Source organism: Geotrypetes seraphini, chromosome 2 (assembly GCF_902459505.1).
Source record: "Geotrypetes seraphini chromosome 2, aGeoSer1.1, whole genome shotgun sequence".
NCBI lineage: Eukaryota > Metazoa > Chordata > Amphibia > Gymnophiona > Dermophiidae > Geotrypetes > Geotrypetes seraphini.
The window spans coordinates 81571210-81591508 of record NC_047085.1 but is presented as its reverse complement, the minus strand read 5'-3'; the positions used below and the strand labels follow the sequence as shown (position 1 = coordinate 81591508).

Sequence of the window (20299 nt, the reverse complement as noted above, 5' to 3'; positions counted from 1 at the left end):
GCCAGTAGCAAGATATTGCTCCAGCATTGAATATCTGGGTTCGCTGCCAACCGCAGGAGATAGCTGTGCTGCCTCTTGCAGTCTGAACATCGGTCCCCTCAATTCCAATTTCTATGTTTTATCTAAAATGGGGCTGGATGTCTTCACATCGTAGTATGTTATCAGATACCTCCGAGCAAACATTTCAAATATATGAACTTACAACAAAGAACCATAATGCAGTTGGTTTTTTGGGTTTGGTTTTTTTTTTTTTTTTTTTAATCGTTCTTCAGCTATGTTTGAGAAAGGAATATCAATTTTAGCTCATTTTATTGAATAGACTGGCCAAACAGACATTCTTTATATCAATGTTATAATTACAAAAAACTGTACATTACAAAGAGCGTAGAAACCAACTGAAAAGAATCTGCCACACACCTGGCTAATTATCTATATGCAATTAAATTTACAGATATATTAAGAAAGTACACCCTATTCCCTCATAGTGCACAGTTATTTTGTAGATAGGTTTTCATCAGTAGGAGAGGTGAAAGCAGGTCTTTAATTTTCATCGGCACATAGGACAAGTGCAAGCTCTGTTCTGTAAAGCTTCCCTCCGTCAGACAAGGCCATGATGCTTTTTTTATAGGTAGCAACATTGTTAATGTCCAATTCCTATTTAGAGAAAACAGAATGAATCATAACCCAGTATAATTATTCATATGCTTGTGGGTTATATTTAGTAACATACTCTTTTCCTCAGGCGCAGCATAAAAGCAATCCTTTTTGGAATCAGTACACCACACACATTTTTTTAACCCTTTAATTGACAGATGGCGAAAATGGCTGCTTTACGTAACTTGATGCCGAACAAGAGCAACAGTGCCAAGTAACAGGTATTTGGAGATGCAGATCTCCTATAAGAATCATAGAAGACGAATGTTGCTTGTAAGCAACAATGCCAAATAAAGGGTTAAAATAAAAAGTACTAAAATATTAATCTGATCAGAAGGAAACTGATTTCCTAGAGACATTTGATTGAGATGTTTAAATACCTATTTTGGTATAGAGGCAGGCAAATAAGGCAAGTTGCTTTCAATTGAAAGGAAACTCTGGAATGAGGGGGCTTAGGTGAAGTGGGATAGACTCAGAAGTAACCTCAGAGAATATGTAATTTTTCAAGGAAATGATGGTGAATGAATGGAACAGCCAGTGGAGGTGGTGGAGACAAAAAATGTATCTGAATTCAAGAAAGCTTGGGACCAGTATATTGGATCTGTACGGGAGAGGAAGAAACAGTAGATGGCATGGGTGGGTGGACTAGATAGGCCATATTGTCTTTATCTGCCTTCATTTTTCTCTGTTTCCTAGGGTCCTAGTCATGATTTTGCAGTTATTTTGCATTGAGTGCAAAACTCTTGAATTATGCCAGTTCAACCAGTTCACATGTAAAATTCAGACTTATGCATGTAAATGGATTCATTATAAAATTTGGTCACACTTAAATGTACATGTGGTGAAGGACAGTACCTAGTAGCCAGTAGGTATGCTCAAGGGATGAGTCTGGTGAAGCGTCATAATCTTGACGCATGCAAGTACTTCACATATTAACATTAATGCTTGCTTCCAAGCAGGAGTAAATGTCCATTCCTTTGCTCTAAGCATGATTTCTGCAGACTTTTTTGCTAGTATTTTGGAAAGATGAACAGATGCCTATGTGTCTTTGTAAAATTGGCCAAAAAAGGCACTCTTCTGCCTCTAGGCGCCTTGTTATAAAATTTACATGCCAAATGTTGGAGGTCTTCCCAGGAGTTAATATACAGGAAATGTCATCACTATGATGTGCTAATTGAATTATTCCAGATAATGGCATGCATTAGCTTTACCTACTCAGATTGTATTAACTGCTCTGCATTATCTGCTGCATTAACACAAAGGGCTAGATTCACTAAGCGATCCGATTTTACTCCAGCCCGATTCACTTACCTCTGTGCCGATCCATGTATGCAAATAAGGGAAACGGCATGCAAAGTAGGCAGGGACGTGATTCATTAAAAAAATCTTGGGAACCGATTGCGCTGGCCGATCAATACAAGAAGCAACTGCTGGGGACCATTCGCAAATGACCTTTATGACTGTCCTTGGCCTGAAATCCCGGCCTGCAGACCATCTCTGCCGCTCTGCTCTCTGCCCCTTCCAGCCGAGCCCTACTCTTGCCACCCCAACTCTCCTGCTCTCTGCCGCCCGTCCCCACAGTTTGAGCCCGTGGTTTTAAAGCGAGGCTGCACTGCGGGAAAGGGTGGCAGAGAGCAGGAGAGTCAATAATTGCCTGCTTTTAAAGTACTGAGAACCAAACTACAGTATGTACTTATACAAGTTTCCCAATTATATAAAAGGAGTTTTTCTTTTTCAAGGACTGCTGGCTGTTGCTCCAACAAAATGAGGGCATGAAAATGGTTACACTAACTCCAAAATGAAAGCAACTTTTCACTAATCCACACACTAAAGATGGTGGTGCTGGTGGGTGTAAGGTAACATAAGGGGAAGAGGCTGTCGCCGGCGGGGATTGCCCTTCCCTGGGAGAGCGGGAGAGTTGATGCCAGTAAAAAAACTGACACCAAACACATACACAGACCATCTACAGGGAAAGCAGATGGTCTGCGCATACGTCAGGATCACACACTAGTGATCTGTGCAGTCAGGGGGCAGGGGGGGGAGCGTTCCTCCGATCGCCCTTATTTTAATTTTTTTGTTTTGTGACTTGGTCGGGCCTGCACGGATCGGGCACGGAGAGTCAGGTTTGTGGATCTACCCCGTGGAAGACAATTCTGTAAACTAGGTGACCACATTTATACACGTCCTTGTGCATGTAGATGTACAGAATACTAACACTTGGCAGAATGAATAGCAGATGATGATAGGAAGAATAAAAGGCTTTAATTGTACCAAGGAATACAATGCAAGATACAATACAATATTATGTCTACCAGGCTGCATCAGGGGCAATAACTAGAGGGGGATGAGAAAATACACACTTTCTTCTAGAACTAGCAGTCCTAGGCAATTAATCTAAGGAAATACTATTTCACAGAAAGGGTGGTAGATGCGTGGAACAGTCTCCCGGTAGAGGTGGTGGAGACAGAGACTGTGACTGATTTCAAGGAAGCCTGGGATAGGCACTTGGGATATCAGAGAGAGGAAGAGATAATGGTTACTGCGGATGGGCAGACTGGATGGTCCATTTGGCCTTTATCTGCCATCATGTTTCTATCTCCAAGCACTTAAGAACATAAGAATAGCCTTACTGGGTCAGACCAACTGTTCATCAGGTTTACTGTTCTTTCTGCTGATTTTACCTCCATCTCCACTTGATCCCCCTAGAATACTAGCACTTATACAGGCAAGGGTACACTTACTTGCAAAGTGCCAGCAGGGTGCTAAAGCACCATTCTGTAATGCTGTGCCTAACTTACATAGGGCCATATTCTATATATGGTGCCTAAAAATTGGCACGGATAAGGATGGCATTTAGTGTGATTCTATAAAAGATATGCATAGTTTATAGATTCATGCTTAGAGACTGTTCATGTTATAATATTTAGGCAGACCCATTTAGGCCAAGGAAAACCAAGTCTAACTACCAGGCATATTCTACAACAATGCGCCTAACTTTTAGGAATAGCCATGATCTTCCCATGCTCCTCCCTGGCCATGCCGCCTTTTGAAATTCATGCACAACAGTGTTTCTCAACTCGGTCCTGGGGTATGCCCTTGCCAGTCAGGTTTTCAGGATATCCACAATGAATATGCATAGTCATTGTGGATATCCTGAAAAACCTGATTGGTAAGGGCGTACCCCAGGACTGAGTTGAGAAACAGTGCACTAGAAGTTACAAAGTTACAGAGTAATACTTTTAAAAACAACAGGAGGAAATATTTTTTCACTCAGAGAATAGTTAAGCTCTGGAACACGTTGCCAGAGGATATGATAAGAGCAGTTAATGTAGCTGGTTTTAAAAAAGGACAAATTCCTGGAGGAAAAGTCCATAGTCTGCTGTTGAGACAGACATGGGGGAAGCTACTGCTTGCCCTGAATCGGTGGCATGGAATGCTGCTACTATTTGGGTTTTTGTCAGGTACTTGTGAATTGGATTGGCCTGCATGAAGATTGGATACTGGGATAGATGGACCATTAGTCTGACCCAGTAAGGCTATTCTTATGTTCTTCAATGATGTGCATCACTTTCTAGAATGTGCATAGGAAGTTGCACTTGTAATTTCTAATTAGTGCCAATTAGAGTCAAAAACTAGGTGTTAATTGCCAATTATTGACACTAATTGGTTTGTTAAATAATCAAGTTTGCATGCACAAATTGCCTAGGCACACTCATTTGTGTGCACAACTTACGGCGCCCTGTACAGAATTTGGGCCATATTGTGTAGCTGCAAGGGGGCATTCAAATGGATGGACCATAGGCGGAGCTCCCACTTATCAGCATAGCTTACAAATGACTGCAAGTTATGAACCGCATAGCTGCATTTAGCTAGCTGCAATTAAGCTGGCCCTACTCGAAAGGGTCCAGAGAAGAGCGACAAAAATGGTTCAGGGGCTGGAGGAGTTGCCGTACAATGAGAGGCTAGAGAAACTGGGCCTCTTATCCCTTGAAAAGAGAAGACCGAGAGGGGACATGACCAAAACATTCAAGATATTATAGGGAATTGACTTATTAGAGAAAGAGAGATTGTTCACCCTCTCCAAGGTGGAGAGAACGAGAGGGTACTCTCTAAAGTTAAAAGGGGATAGACTCCGTACAAACGTGAGGAAGTTCTTCTTCACCCAGAGAGTGGTAGAAACCTGGAACGCTCTTCCAGAGGCTGTTATAGGGGAAAACCCCTTCAGGGATTCAAGAAAAGGTTAGATAAGTTCCTGCTGGACTAGAACATACATAAGTAAGGCTAGACTCAAGTAGGGCACTGGTCTTTGACCTGGGGACTGCCACGTGAGTGGACTGCTGAGCACGATGGACCACTGGTCTGACCCAACAGCGGCAAATCTTATGTTCTTATGTACAACTGATGTTCCTGCGGGCTCCTAAATATCAGGCACCCTGATACTGAGTTAGGCTAGCATTCTATAACCTATTATAAAATAGGCTCCCCACTGCATATCCATGAAGTACCTAAATGGAGGTGCCCAGTTAAAACAGATATTTCTTTATTTTATTAGGTTATCAAGTGGTTTACAATCAGGTACCCAAGCATTTTCCCTGTCTTTCCTGGTGGGCTTACAATCTATCTAATGTACCTGAGGCAATGGAGGACTGAGTGACTTGCCTGGGGTCACATGGAGCAGCGAAGGGTTTGAACCTCAGGGTGCTGAGGCTGTAGCTCTAACCACTATGAGTTAAAAACAGCCTCGAAAAAGTAGACTTTTACCCTAGATTTGAACACTGTCAGAGATGGAGCTTGCTGTACTGATTCAGGCAGTCTGTTCCAGGCTTATGGTACAGCAAGACAGAAGGGATGGAGTCTGGAGTTGGCAGTACAGGAGAGGGGTACAGAAAAGAGACACTAACCCTATAAATGGAATTCCAAGGGAGGAGTATAGGGGAGATACTGAGGAACTGCTGAGTAAATACACTTGTAAGTCATTAAGAGGAGTTTGAACTGTATGCGGAAATGGATAGGAAACCAATGAAGTGACCTGAGGAGAGGGGTACTGTGAGCTTAGCGACATTGGCAGAATATAAGTTGTACAGCAGAATTTTGAATAGCTTGAAAGGGAGAGAGATGGTTTAAGCATAGAAAAAGGATGGTAGATAAAGGCCAATGGCCCATCCAGTCTGCCCATCCATAGCATCCACTATCTCCTACTCTCCTAAGAGATCCCATGTGCCTATCCCATGCTTTCTTGAATTCAGACACAGTCCATGTCACTCTCCACCACCTCTACTGGGAGACTGTTCCACACATCTACCACCCTTTCTGTATAAAAGTATTTCCTTAGATTACTCCATTACCTTTTAACCTCATCCTATAACCTCTGATTTTAGAGCTTCCTTTTGAATGAGAGACTTGCCTCATGCATATTTATGTCACGGAAGTACTTAAATGTCTCTAACATATCTCCCTTCTCCCACCTTTAGTGGACAACCTGTGAAAAGCAAGTTGCAGTAATCTAGGCAAGAGTTGATAAAGAGTGTGGATGATTTTGGTAATGTACTCAGAAAGGAAAGGTCAGGTTTTGCTGATATTATAGAAGAAGAAACGACAGGCTTTAGCAGTCTGTTGGATCTGTACAGAGAACGAGAGAGAGAGAGGAGTCAAAGATGACCCTCAGTTGCGAGCTGATAAAACAGGAAGGATGAGTGTTATCCACAGAAACAGAGAATGGGGGTTTAAAAGGAAAGGTAAGACATCCAGGCATAAATGTCATACAGGCAGGCTGAGACTTGGGCCTAAATTCCTGTAGAAATTTCTGGAGTAGATCTGCGAGTCATAAGAAATAAGAAGAAAACCAAGTTATAACAGAGCCTTGAAATCAAAGTGAGGACAGCATATCAAGGAGTAGGTGGTGATGGATATCTGAATTTGATTCTGTCTGCGGAAGTCAGTGCATAAAAAACACTGACCTCAGCCAAGTGAATATCAACTGGACAAATGTCATTTTAATTCCAATTGCTTTTCTACCACCTAAAAAATTCAAGAATTACCGTTTTGTTCTTATCACAGAGATCTTTCAGCAGTGCCTCTAATTCATTTTCATCAATGTATCCGCTGCCATCCTGAATAATAAATAATGACAAGCAAAGTGTTGGAATCAAAGCAATTCCAGTTTAAATTTCTGATTTTAATGACTGGCACCAAGATGATCTTTTAACATGCTGACTTTATCTTATTATCTCAGATTTGGCATTAGATGTCTGTCAGTGATTTTTTGCTGCCTACCATAACTTAATATGATAAAAATTAGTTTACTGCTGCTTTGATTGGTTGGGTGACAATGCCATCTGCTACAAAGTGAAATAATTAAGTTCCATTCTTGGTATAGTTTTCCTCTCTTAAACTTACTGGTCCTGCTCCCACAATTCCATAACAGTAAATGCAAAATATAGCTTTAACAGGGCTAGTGTGGGGGTGGGAGGTAACCTTTGAGTGCTGTGAGATAACGATGTTTTGTTTAGTTTATTTTGTATATTTTTATGTATGTTTTCTAAGTCACTTAGGGGCAATGGCATACCAAGGGAGGAGCGGGGGGGGGGGGGGGGAAGGTCCGCCCCGGGTGCAGCCTTAGGGGGGTGCACAGCTGGCCAGGTCCAGAAAATGGTCGATCACCAAGGCAAAGTGAGTCGGTCGCGGAGCCTGGTGATAGACTCACTTTGCCTTGGCGATCAACCATTTTCCGGTCCTGGCCGGCTGTGCACACCCCTAAGGCTGCTGTTGGAAAGGAAGTTCGGGCCAACCAATCGCTGCCTGGCTGGGCGGAACTTCCTCTCCGATGGCAGAATTGACTTCGGGGAGAGGAATGCTGGTTGGCCCGACGCAGGGAAGCAGACAGAGCTTGGGGCAGCTGCGGCGGTGGCGGCTTTGGGGCCTGTTCCCCAATGATGGCAGCAGTGGCTTGGTGGAGGGCATAGAGAAATGAAAGAAAGGGGGCAGGCAGGGAGACAGAAGGGAAACAGAAAAAAAGAAAGGGGGCATGAAGACAGAAAAAAAAAGAAAGGGAGGCAGGGAGAAAGAAAGGGCAGGGAGAGAGGAAGAAAAAGTTGGGGGAGGGAATGAGGTCTGGAGGAGAGGAAGCATACAGGCTGAAAGAAGGAAAGAAAGATTGGATGCACAGTCATAAGAAGAATTTGCCTCCGCTGGGTCAGACCAGAGGTCCATCCCGCCCAGACGTCCGCTCCCGCGGCGGCCCTCCAGGCCCATCACCTGTGCAATGGTCCCTGACTATTCCTATAACCCAGTCAGAAGAAGAAAGTGCAACCAGAGACTCATGAAATCACCAGACAAGTTAGGAAAAATGATTTTATTTTCAATTTAGTGATCAAAATGTGTCTGAATTTATATTTGCTGTCTATATTTTGCACTATGGCCCCCTTTTACTAAACTGCAATAGCGGTTTTTAGCGCAGGGAGCAGCTCTGGGCATTCAGCGCTCCCTGCACTAAAAACTGCTATTGTAGTTTAGTAAAAAGGGAGGGGGTATATTTGTCTATTTTTGTATGGTTGTCGTATGGTTTGTATGAGGTGACAGTGCATAGAGTCATCTGCCTTGACCTCTTTGAAAAATCCCCAGAATAGGCCTGGGAGCCTTAGGTCCCTCCTGGGGGCGGGGCCTGAGGCACATGGGCCCAACCCGACCATGTGCCAAAGGCCCCGCCCCCATGAGGGACCTAAGGTTCCCGGGCCTATTCTTATTGGCCCAGGCGCCTTAGGCCCCACCAGTAGGCGGAGCTTTGGGACGGATGGGCCAATCTGGCTTCATTCCGTTGTTGGCTGCCTGCCGGACAGGCGGGTTTGTCTCCCGTCTGTCCGGCCAACTACACAAAGGTACGGGGAAGGGGGGTGGGGGTGTCGTGCAGGTCGGCCAGGGGGTCGCGGGTCAGCTGGAGGGGCGGTCGGAGGTTCTTGGGGGAGGCGGTCGTTGGGGGGAGGGGAGTTTGCGTCGAGGGCAGGAGGGCCTGGGATCCCTCCTGCCCGTAATGTACTGTGGGGTGGGGGTAGGGGTCGCCGTGGCCAGGAGAGTTTGGGCTCCCTCCTGGCCCGAACAACTAGCGGGTGTGGGGGGGGTCGCCAGGGCCAGGAGGACTTGGGCTCCCTCCTGGCCCGAACAACTAGCGGGGGAGGGGGGTCGCCAGAGCCAGGAGGACTTGGTCTCCCTTCTGGCCCGATATTGTCAGGGAGTTGGGGAGTCGGCGGGGCAAGAGGGCTTGAGCTCCCTCTTGCCCCGATCGTGTCGGGGAGTCGGGGAGTCGGCGGGGCAGAGGACTTGACATCAGAGAAAGGGCGGGACCACCGGAAGAGGAAGCGGCGCAGGGCTCACAGAAGGGCCGGGACCGCCAAGAGGAAGCAGCAGGACACCGGTAGGAGCTTCTACATTATGGGGGGGGGGGGGTCGGGAGGCTGTGGGGGTGCGGGTGGGAGAGCGGTCCTGCGGGGGGGGAATCGGATGTCGGGGGGGCATCAGGCTTTCAGGGTGGGGACAGGACTTCAAGGGGGAGAGGAGAGTCGGGGCGGGCGAAAGGAGAGTCGGGGTGGCCAGAGGAGAGTCGGGCAGCATGCGCGGTACACAAAATTTTTTTTACATATATTTCGGTTTCCTGCGCGCTATACCTGTGTGTGCGTTTTACACGGGTGCGCGTTATCTACGTGAAAATACAGTAGAAGTTGCATCAGAGACGACCTTTATGGCAGCCATATACAACTACAACGCTCCGGTTGCTGTAAGAAGGCAGTTTAGACATCGCCGACCACAGGGCAGGGAGGTTTGTCGGACCGGGCCTGTTGTCCCGGGGTAGGGGGGGGCTTGTAGATCTTGTTGCCAAAATCGGAAAGGTGAGGAAGGTGAGAAAGATGGGTCTGTGGTGGATGGAGAGATTGAGAGAAGGGGGCAGATGATGGAAGTGGGTAGAAAGGGGAGAGAGAAGAGGTCAGATGATGGAAGTGGGGAGAAGGGAGAGCAAATGCTGAATGGAAGTGGAGAAAGAGAACACATACTGGATGGAAGGAGGGCTAAAGAAAAAGGACATATGCTGGATGGGGGAAAAAGATAGAGTTAGTGAGATAGTGGAGGGGTGAAGGAAAGGGGTGGCATGCTGTGGGTAGACATAGTGAAAAGAGGGAAACTGAGGACTGCATAGTAAGAAAGAATTTAATTTAAATGGAGGCAGAAAATAAAGAAGGAAGACCAGAGAAGGAAAGGGAAGAGAGAGAGGAGAGAGAGATGCCAGAGAACGGGGAAGGAGACAGAGATATTAGATCTGAGCGGAGGAAATGAGAAGAGAGAGATGCTAAAAACCACAGAAGGGAGGGAAAGAGAGATGAAAGGAGAAAGATGCCAGACCATGAGGGAACAGAGGGAGGATGATGGATGCCAGACCAAAGGTGGGGGGGGGGGGGTCTAGAGGAGAGATGGAAGGGGGAGGCATATAGTTTCTGGAAGGGGCATAGAAAGAGAGAAGATGCCATATAAGGAGGGGCAGAGAAATGGCAGACAGTGGATGGAAGGAAGACAGTAACAAGAAGATGAGGAAAGCAGAAACCAGAGAAGACAAAGGCAGAACAATAATTTTCTATTTATTTATTGCTTTAGGAGATATATGTCACTGTTTCTGTGGTGTTGCATTTTATGCAGAGTCCAGCCTCTTGCTGGTTCAATTTAACCTTTGTGTATGTATTTCTATTTTATCCCCCCTTTTACAAAACTGTGGAGCGTTTTTTAGCGCCAGCCGTGGTGGTAGCAGCTCTGATGCTCAGAATTCTATGAGTGCCAGAGCTGTTACCACCGTGGCTGAATCCACACTACAGTTTTGTAAAAGGGGGAGGGGTTAGTTTGTGATGACATATTCCATACTAGGCAAAGGTGTTTTCTGTGTTCTGTGTGTTCGAAAGACATGGTTTTCTGTTAGGATTGACAGTGTAGGATTGGTCTATACTGGTCTGGCTTGTTTAGTTTTACAATGGGTGTATTGATGTACTGCTCACTGCAATATGTAAGATGCTGCCTTTTCCTAGGTACTCATGTGTGACGTGTGGCTTGTTACTAAAAATCATGTTTTTCGTACAGATGGGGGGGTGCCAAAAAATGATGGCCCCCGGGTGTCACATATGCTAGGTACACCACTGCCTTTGTTGTGTTTGCTGAACCACAGAAATCACCTTATGCTGAACCCAGAATGCAACTGGCAGCCAATGCAATTGCTTTAAAGCAGGTGTAATATGTGCCATCCTATCAACACCCATGACCAACCTAGCTGCAGTATTTTGTACTAACTGCCACTCTCTCTTTCACTTTTGAAATACCATGCTAGAGAATGTTACAGTAGTCCAATTTCAACAAAAAAACATCCCTTGCACAACAAACCTAAAATCAAAATGGGAAATCAGCAATTTCAATCGATGTAGCATATGAAGTTGGCTAAAACATGTCTTTACAATCTTAACTATCTGCCATTTCATAGTTAATGTCACTCATAATACACTTAGGCCATAACTCCTCCCCACTCCTTCCAACAATCACTTCTGTTTTCCCCACATTCAAACATAATCCATGGTCACCCATCCTACCTTCTATCCTTGACATACATTGATTCATAAACTGCTGCAAATCCATTCCCCATTTATTTATTGGGGGGAGGGGGAGGAGGATGGGGGGAAATATCATCAGCAAATTGTCAATAAGAAACCTGCAGTTGAAAAAACACTTCCACAAGTGATGCCACATAAATATTAAATAAGAGTGCTGACAATGCAGATCCTTGAGATACTCCCTTCTCTACTGGGGTCTCTATTGAAGCCTTAGAACCGTTATACACCTGAAAAGTATGATCAAACAAATATGATTTGAACCGCTGTAATACTATACTACCTAATCCTAACTTTTCCAATTTCTGCAGTGTCAAATGCACCAGACACATCAATAGAGACCATACAGTATGCTGCATGTTGATCCATGCCCTGCCACAAGACATCCAAACAGACATTAATAATAACTCCACACTGTGTGTCTTTCTAAACCCAGATTGATAAAGATTTAGACACTCCACGAATTGTACAAATTTTCCTTAAAAAAGGGACCACAGATATTGGACAAAAGTTGACCATCTGATCAACACTTTACACCTTGTTTCTTCATAATCAATTTAACTATGGATTGTTAACATCCATCTGGATATACTCCCTCCTGTAGTGATTTATTCACCAATGCTGTAATAAAAGGGGCAATTTTTCTGCCAATTGTTGAATAAATCCCCACTGAACATGCATCCATCAAAAAATAAGTTTGTGTACAGCCTTTAATTACACCCACCAATTCCTCCTCCACCACATGCCTTTCTATAGAATCGAGTGTTTCGAGTTAGGCGCCTTTCAATTAAGTCCAATTAAAGCCGATTGTGAGATGCTGAGTGCCGACTCAGCACTGATTAAGGCTATTACTCAATTAAGTTAGGTGCTGATATAAGTGCCTAACTTTAGGCAGACTTTATAGAATCGGGGCCTATTTGCCTTCCATGGCATCCTGTTTGTCTCTTTCGAGCAGGGACTGTCTCCTTTGTGCTTCTGTGCAGCGCTGCGTACATCTGGTAGCGCTACAAAAATAATAAATAAATAATAATACTAGTAGTATGTGTGCTTTTATTTCTCCAGCATTGCCTAGTTTAACTTCTTGGGATTCCCAGTTCAATTTTGGTGTTCATATTTCTAATTCTAATTTGTGATCCCTTGTTCGGTAATCTATGAATGAAGCTTTATAATAATGCTTCTACATTTACAAGTGGTTAGAGTAGGTTCCTAAAACACTCATGATTCCAAGATAGGATAAAAGCTTCTGCAATATGAACAATTACAGTTCATCTGTAAACGTACCTGATCATACAGCTCAAAAACTTTATTGAATTCTTTCCCACTCATTTTTACTCCCTAAAGACCAGAAGAAAGCACTTTTAGAACAAAATGAAATAATGGTATAAAAATGTACCTTTCCAGGCATATTTGATAGGCTAAATGATATACCTGAAATTTAAGAAGAAAATTTTCTTGTACAGGGAGTAACCTATGGAGGATAAATATAAAATACATTTATGACAAGGTCAATAAGCCAAATATATAGCAATATGACTCTTAGACAAAGTAACACAGAGAGCACATATTATTTCATTATAAAGGATGTCCGTTTCATGCAAGGGTGGAGAAATGAGGCTGTAAGCATACTAAGCACATTTCTAGTGTTTTCAAACTGAGTTCTTAAAAATTAATGCATTAACATGCTTAATTTTCTTTGAAGAATAATTATTACAGCCTTTTCAAGCCATACATATGTTAGCCCAGCACATTGACTATATCAGTAATATTATTTAAATGAGGTTAGCAGAGCATCTTAGTAAGCAGGCTGATATATATAAGTATTCAAAGCTAGTTAGATGTTGTGGTTGCAATTCTATAAGGATTCCTTTATTTTAGATGGCAGGAACATGTTGGAAACGGGATACTGGGCTTGATGGACCATTTGTCTGTCCCAATATGGCAACTCTTATGTTCTTATGTATAAATGGTGGCATTCTAGTCATTTACACATGTAAGTTGCCTAATACAGAATACTGACCAGCGGAAAAGTATGCACCTTGTTTGGATGGCATGTACTTTGCTTTTCTATGGGTAAAGTTTGGGCAAGTGGATCGATTTTTCACTCCGTCAAAAATTACAAAGACTAGGGGACAGTCAATGAAGTTTCAGGGAAATACTTTTAAAACCAATGGGAGGAAATATTTTTCACTCAGAGAATAGTTAAGCTCTGGAACGCATTGCCAGAAGTTGTGGTAAGAGTGGATAGTGTAGCTGGTTTTAATAAGTTCCTGGAGGAAAATCCACAGTCTGTTATTGAGATAGATATGGGGGAAGCCACTGCTTGACCTGGATCGATAGCATGAAATGTTGCTGCTCTTTGGGTTTTTGCTAGGTACTAGTGACCTGGATTGGCCACCATGAAGGACGGGCTAATGAGCTTGATGGACCATTGGTCTGACCTAGTAAGGCTATTCTTATGTTCTTTTGGGAGGAGCATACAAATACCCATGTAAATGCTATAATTAATACTGGTTTTGGCTAATGTCCAGGCATATGCATTTATACTAGTTATAAGAACATAAGAATATCCTTACTTGGGTCAGACCAATGGTCCATCTAGCCCAGTAGCCTGTCTCCACAGTGGCCAATCTAGGCCACTAGTACCTGGCAAAAACCCAAATAGAACTATAGAAAAATGTTTGAGTACCTGAATAAATTCATAAAAAACAGGGGTCTCAAAGTCCCTCCTTGAGGGCCGCAATCCAATCGGGTTTTCAGGATTTCCCCAATGAATATGCATGAGATCTATGTGCATGCACTGCTTTCAATGCATATTCATTGGGGAAATCCTGAAAACCCGACTGGATTGCGGCCCTCAAGGAGGGACTTTGAGATCCCTGATATAAATCGTTTTGAGCTCCCTTGAGAGAACGGTATAGAAAATTGAATAAATAAATAAAATAAATAAAATTCTGTAGGTGATTGTGCCTTAAAATGTAAGCATGTTTTCTGCCACTCGTGCTAGAGTTCTATAAAGAAAAGTCAGCTTCTAGTTTTCTTTATAGCAGAGGTTTGAAATAGGAGCTTGCTTATATCCTAGGTACTTTGTTATAGAATTCTCTTCTATGGGGACAATTCCATAAGTGGGTGCTTCCATTTTATTTTATTTAAAACTTTTTTATACTGTTAACAAAAAACTAAATGGTTTACATCAATAAAAACATACTAAAATAAGAGACAAACTAAAATCTTAAAATCTGCATAATTAAACAATTTATTCTCTTCAAATATCAGCTGATAAATCCCAAGAATACAGTAACAATACTGGACCTGATACTTACCAATGGAGAAAGTGTCCAGAGGTCTCGGTGGGTGACACGTTGGCCTCCAGTGACCACAACATGGTATGGTTCAATCTCAAGAAGGGTTTCGCCAAATCCAACTCATTAACCAAGGACACCAGCTTCAAGGACACCAACTTCGAGGGCATGGGGAATTTCATCCATCAGGCGTTGAAAAACCGAGCAGAAACAGATAATGTAGAAGTAATGTGGTCAACTCTGAAAGCTACCATACAAGAATCAACCAACCGCTATATTAAATCAGCAAGTAAATGGCGTAGAAACAGTAAGCCACAGTGGTTCGCTGCGGAGATCTCAGACCTCATAAAAGAGAAGAAAAGAGCGTTCATCTCTTACAAACAATCAGGGAAGCAAGACTCTAGAGAAGACTATCTGACCAAGTCAAGAGCCGTCAAAACAGCGGTCAGAGAGGCCAAATTTCGAATGGAAGAGAATCTTGCGAAGAACATCAAGAAAGGCGATAAATCCTTCTTCAGGTATATTAGTGACAGAAACAGAAATACAGGCGGGATAGTGCGCGTTAGGAAACCAGATGGGAACTATGTAGAATCGGACTCCGAAAAAGCTAAACTTTTAAATGAATACTTCTGCTCAGTCTTCACCCGTGAGGCGCTGGGATCCAGCCCTCAGCTGCAGACAAGGGATAGCTCGGTAGACCTGTTTTGAAATTTCGAATTTACCCCCAGCACTGTCCACTGTGAGCTGGTTAATCTCAAGGTTAACAAAGCAATGGGGCCAGACAACCTACATCCCAGGGTACTCAGGGAGTTAAGTGACGTCTTGGCGGAAACGCTATCCGCACTCTTCAATATCTCTCTTAGTACAGGTAGAGTCCCGTTGGACTGGAAAACAGCTAACGTCATTCCACTCCACAAAAAAGGATGCAGGTCGGAGGCTGCAAACTACAGACCGGTGAGTCTCACATCAATAGTGAGCAAGCTAATGGAAACTCTACAAGTGACCCAAGATGGCGGCGGTGCGTTATGCTGGTTGAGGTCGAGTTCTGAGATCTCTGAATTTCTTTGAAAATATGCCGCATATTAAGCGCAAAGGCACGGTTCGAACGGTTCCCTTACCTTCGGGCACATCTACGCCGATGCGCCAGACGCTCCTTGACTTCCCAGCTAGATCTCCTTCTGAAACCGGAGTGAGGAGGGCCATGGCGTCGCCTTCCCGGGACTTGGTTGGCACGCCAGAGCCGGAAGTTTCTCTCTCCCCTCCTGACCTCTCTACTCCTCCGTGTCCTGCGACGGAGACGTCTGGGCTTGAAGGAACCCCTGATACCCTGGAGGTTGCAGGAGTTTACCTTCATGAGGGAAGTGCAGCCGGACTCGATATCACAGTGGAAAACAAACAACTAGGAGTTGAAGTTTTTGCTTCAACTCCCCCAGAGGTCTCCCTTGTGGATGTCTGGAGACTGCTCCAGAAAATGGATGGGACAATTCGAAAGTCTACAGAAGAAACTACTAACTTGGTAGACACAGTTAACTCTCTTGTTAAAACAGTAGATGATATTAAAAAGACATGGATCAGAAATTTCTCCAAGTTAATGAGGATATTACATCTTTAAAAGCTGTTAATGAAACTTTAATAAAAGACAAATTAATGATACATAAAAAGATAGAACAACTGGAAAACTATAATAGGAGATTAAATTTAAGATTACTGAATTTCCCCAAAACACTGGATATATCACCGGTTGAAATGTTTAGAAATTTTCTTACACAGAATTTAAACTTCACACCTGAAATGTTTCCGCCATTAAATAAGATTTACTACTTACCAATTTCTTCTAAAAAAAAAGGTGTTGAAGAAAATGTAACAGAGCCTCACAATCAGGCTCAAATGGACTTAGGCAATATTTCAGAAATTTTGGAATCACCACTGGTGCATATTGAGGAGAGGGCAACTCTGCTTGTCTCGTTTGTGTTTCAACAAGACTTAAATGCGACAATGAAAATGTACTTCAGGAATGCACAGAATCCTTTCATGGGTCAACGGGTTTGGATTTACCCGGATGTTAACAAGGAAACCCAAGAGAGGAGGAAACTTTTCCTAAATATGAGACAAGAAGTAAAGGATTTGGGAGCAAATTACCAACTGGCATATCCATGTAAATGCCTCATTAAATACCTTGGAGTGAAGTACACTTTCTTTGTTCCAGACCATTTACGGTCGTTTCTGGACTTAAAGAAGATCAACAAGGGTTAGATTTGGTCATTAAGTCTATAGAGGAGAATAACCGTTAATGCCTATTCTGCTATAATGATTGTTTGTTGGATTTTATAAGTCCTTATTTGCTTTGGGCCACCACACTGCATTTTAAGTTGGGGTCTAAGAAGAAGTTACGAATGTTTTGTTTCATTAATACTATATTACCTTGTATTTTGTTTCTCTTCGTTTTGCCTAAACAAGTGTTGATGCTTGCTTTATATCTTTTAAAAACTTATAAATAAATAATAATAAAAAAAAATAATGGAAACTCTAATCAAACGCCAATTGGAAACAATCCTGAACGAGGAGAATCTACGAGATACCCGTCAACATGGATTTACCAAGGGGAGGTCCTGCCAATCCAACCTAATCAGCTTCTTTGACTGGGTGACGCGGAAGCTGGATGTTGGGGAGTCCCTGGACATCGTATATTTGGACTTCAGCAAAGCATTCAATAGCGTACCACACCGCAGGTTGTTGAGCAAGATGAGCTCTATAGGATTGGGAGACACATTGACAGCATGGGTTGGGGACTGGCTTAGAGGTAGGCTTCAGAGGGTGGTGGTGAATGGCACCCCCTCCGAAATGACGGAGGTGATCAGTGGAGTGCCGCAGGGCTCGGTCTTGGGCTCGATCCTATTCAACATCTTCGTAAGGGACTTGGCTGAGGGGCTTCGAGGTAAAATAACGCTATTCGCCGATGATGCAAAACTATGCAATGTAGTAGGCAAGAACACAACAGACAAAAGCACAGTGCCTGACAAAAACTCAATGCCCGACAGTATGGTGCACGACCTACTCCTACTGGAGCGCTGGTCCAGGACCTGGCAACTAAGTTTCAATACCGAAAAATGTAAAGTCATGCACCTTGGCAGTCAAAATCCATGCAAGACTTACACCCTTAATGGTGAGATCCTAGCGAGGACTGTAGCAGAACGAGACTTAGGGGTGATCATCAGGACATGAAGACTGCCAAGCAAGTGGCAAAAGCTTCATCTAAGGCTAGACAAATCATAGGTTGTATACGTAGGAGTTTTGTCAGCCGTAAGCCTGAAGTCATTATGTCATTGTATAGATCCATGGTGAGACCCCATCTAGAATACTGCGTACAATTCTGGAGGCCGCATTACCGCAAAGATGTGCTGAGACTTGAGTCGGTCCAGCGAATGGCCACCCGGATGGTCTCGGAACTCAAGGATCTCCTGTATGAGGAACGGCTGGATAAATTGCAGCTATACTCACTCGAGGAACGTAGAGAGAGGGGAGACATGATCGAGACGTTCAATTATCTCATGGGCCGTATCGAGGTGGAAGAGGATATCTTCTTTTTCAAAGGTCCCATGGCAACAAGGGGGCATCCATGGAAAATCAGGGGCAGGAAACTACACGGTGACACCAGGAAATACTTCTTCACCGAAAGGGGGCTGATCGCTGGAATAATCTTCCACTACAGGTAATTGAGGCTAGCAGCGTGCCTGATTTTAAGACCAAATGGGATTGTCACGTGGGTTTCTATTCACAGAGAAAGATAGGGGAGGGTTATTGGGGTGGACAGACTAGATGGGCCGTGGCCCTTATCTGCCGTCTGATCTATGTTTCTATGTTTCTATGTAACAGTCAGTTAAACAGTTTCTTCTCTTCATATGCCGGCTAACAATTCACAGAAATGCAGTAACAAACAATTGAGTTTTTAATTGTTTTTTAAACTGAAACTGGTTTACACATAGGCCCAATTGGCCCACAGAACATTCCACATCTTAATACCAACAATACAGAATATTTTTGCTCTAGTATCTGCATAATTTCCCTGCACTATTGGATTTAATAGCCTTTGATTATCAGAATATAAAGATCTATTAGGCTTACAGAGCGCCACCATTTGCTGAAAATACCATGGTGTTTGACGGTGAGAGCCTATTCTACATCTGGACATCAAGATTCTGTTATAGAATACTAGAATATGGTACCTCTTAGATTCAGGTGCTCGCAGTTACAGCCATAGACTTGGTCTAACTGCAGGTACCCAGTATTCTGTGAGTTAAGTTTGTAATGGGGAGGCCTGATCATGTTTCACCAATGCTCCACCCCCTTGCATTCCACCTTGCCGATGTGAATTATAGCAATTATGCAAAATCTTATAGACCAGCACTTAGGATGCTTATGAACAATCTTATAGAAGAACGCTTAGGGGTCTTATATATGCATGTGTTACTTTTCCTTGCATATATGTATACAGAGGGCTGCATAAATGTGAGTGCGTAGTCATAGAAATGCCCTTTACATGTTTCTAAGGACTCCTTTTACAAAGCCATGGTAGCGGCTGCTATTGCAGTAATCACTTTGACGCCCATAGGGATTTAATGGGCATCAGAGCATTTGCTGCATGGCTACTGCTACCGCAGCTTTGTAAAAAGGTGGGGGGAGGGGGAGTAAAAGCTTAGACTGATCTAAAAATGGCTTTAAAAAGTTGTTGTGAAATAATCTTCTTGCTCTGAGGATGATAACGAATGAAAGATAACATAACATAACTTTATTCTTCTATACCGCTATAATCAGACAATTTCTAGGTGGTTTACACAGAAGAAGGCTGGACAATCACTAGAATTAGAATTAGTTATCTTATAATGGCAACCAGAAGAATATAAGACAAATTGAAGGTCCATCAAGTCCAGAATCTTGTTTCCAACAGTGGCCAACCCAGCTCACAAGTACCACATTCTCTGGCAACAAATTTCAAAGTTTAATTACACATTGCATGAGGAAATTTTTTTTTCTGGCTTGTTTTAAATCTATTACTTAGTAGCTCATAACATGCCCCCTAGTCCTGGTATTTTTGAACAGAACAAATGAGCGATTCATATCTACCCGTTTCACTCTACCCAATTTTTTATAGACCTCTATCATTTCTCCCCTGAGCCGTCTCTTCTTCAGGCTGAAAGGAAAGTCATTTTTATGATTTATGTTGCCTTTCTCTGTACCTTTTCTAATTCCACTCTATCTTATTTTAAGATGCAGAGACCAGAACTTCACACAGTATCCAAGGTGCGACCACACCATGTAGTGGTACAAGAGCATTATAACCAGGGCAGGATTAATGCATAAGGAAACTCTAGGGCCCAATGCTTAGGAAGGGCCCTATCAATGTCTGCCAAGTCAGCTGCCAAGAAAGCTGCAGGCAGAAAGAATGTCTGAGTGGGGGGAGGCCAGAGCCACCACTACCGATAGAGATCAGTGTATTCTCCCTGCCCCTCCTTACCGTACTCCCCAGGTGGCAGGAGGAGATGGTGAGTAGCACTTCCTATTGTGTCATTATCTGATCTTTTTCCTCTGCAGTGAGAAAGAAAGCAGCCCCATTTGTGGGAATTTTAAAATGCATTTATATTACAATGGTGGTGGAATCGACTTGTTTGCCTAGGGATTACCAAAGTGATCCTACCCTTATGACATCTTTTAAACCTGGCT

The 20299-nt window shown here is 43.3% G+C and overlaps 1 protein-coding gene across 2 annotated transcripts in view; it reads right to left on the bottom strand.

Moving 5' to 3' along the window:
* Positions 1 to 240: 240 nt before the first annotated feature.
* The window catches only part of CALB1 (calbindin 1), an 89192-nt gene continuing 69133 nt past the window's right edge, over positions 241 to 20299 (bottom strand). The window contains exons 8-11 of one of the 2 annotated variants that reach the window (XM_033933921.1): positions 12711 to 12750; positions 12564 to 12617; positions 6693 to 6764; positions 241 to 654 (exon numbers count right to left, since the gene is read on the bottom strand). In XM_033933921.1, coding sequence (XP_033789812.1) covers positions 541 to 654; positions 6693 to 6764; positions 12564 to 12617; positions 12711 to 12750 — 280 coding nt within the window. In that variant the 3' untranslated portion in view covers positions 241 to 540. The remainder of the gene's footprint in view (positions 655 to 6692; positions 6765 to 12563; positions 12618 to 12710; positions 12751 to 20299) is intronic. The other variant, XM_033933922.1, reaches the window with a different exon arrangement.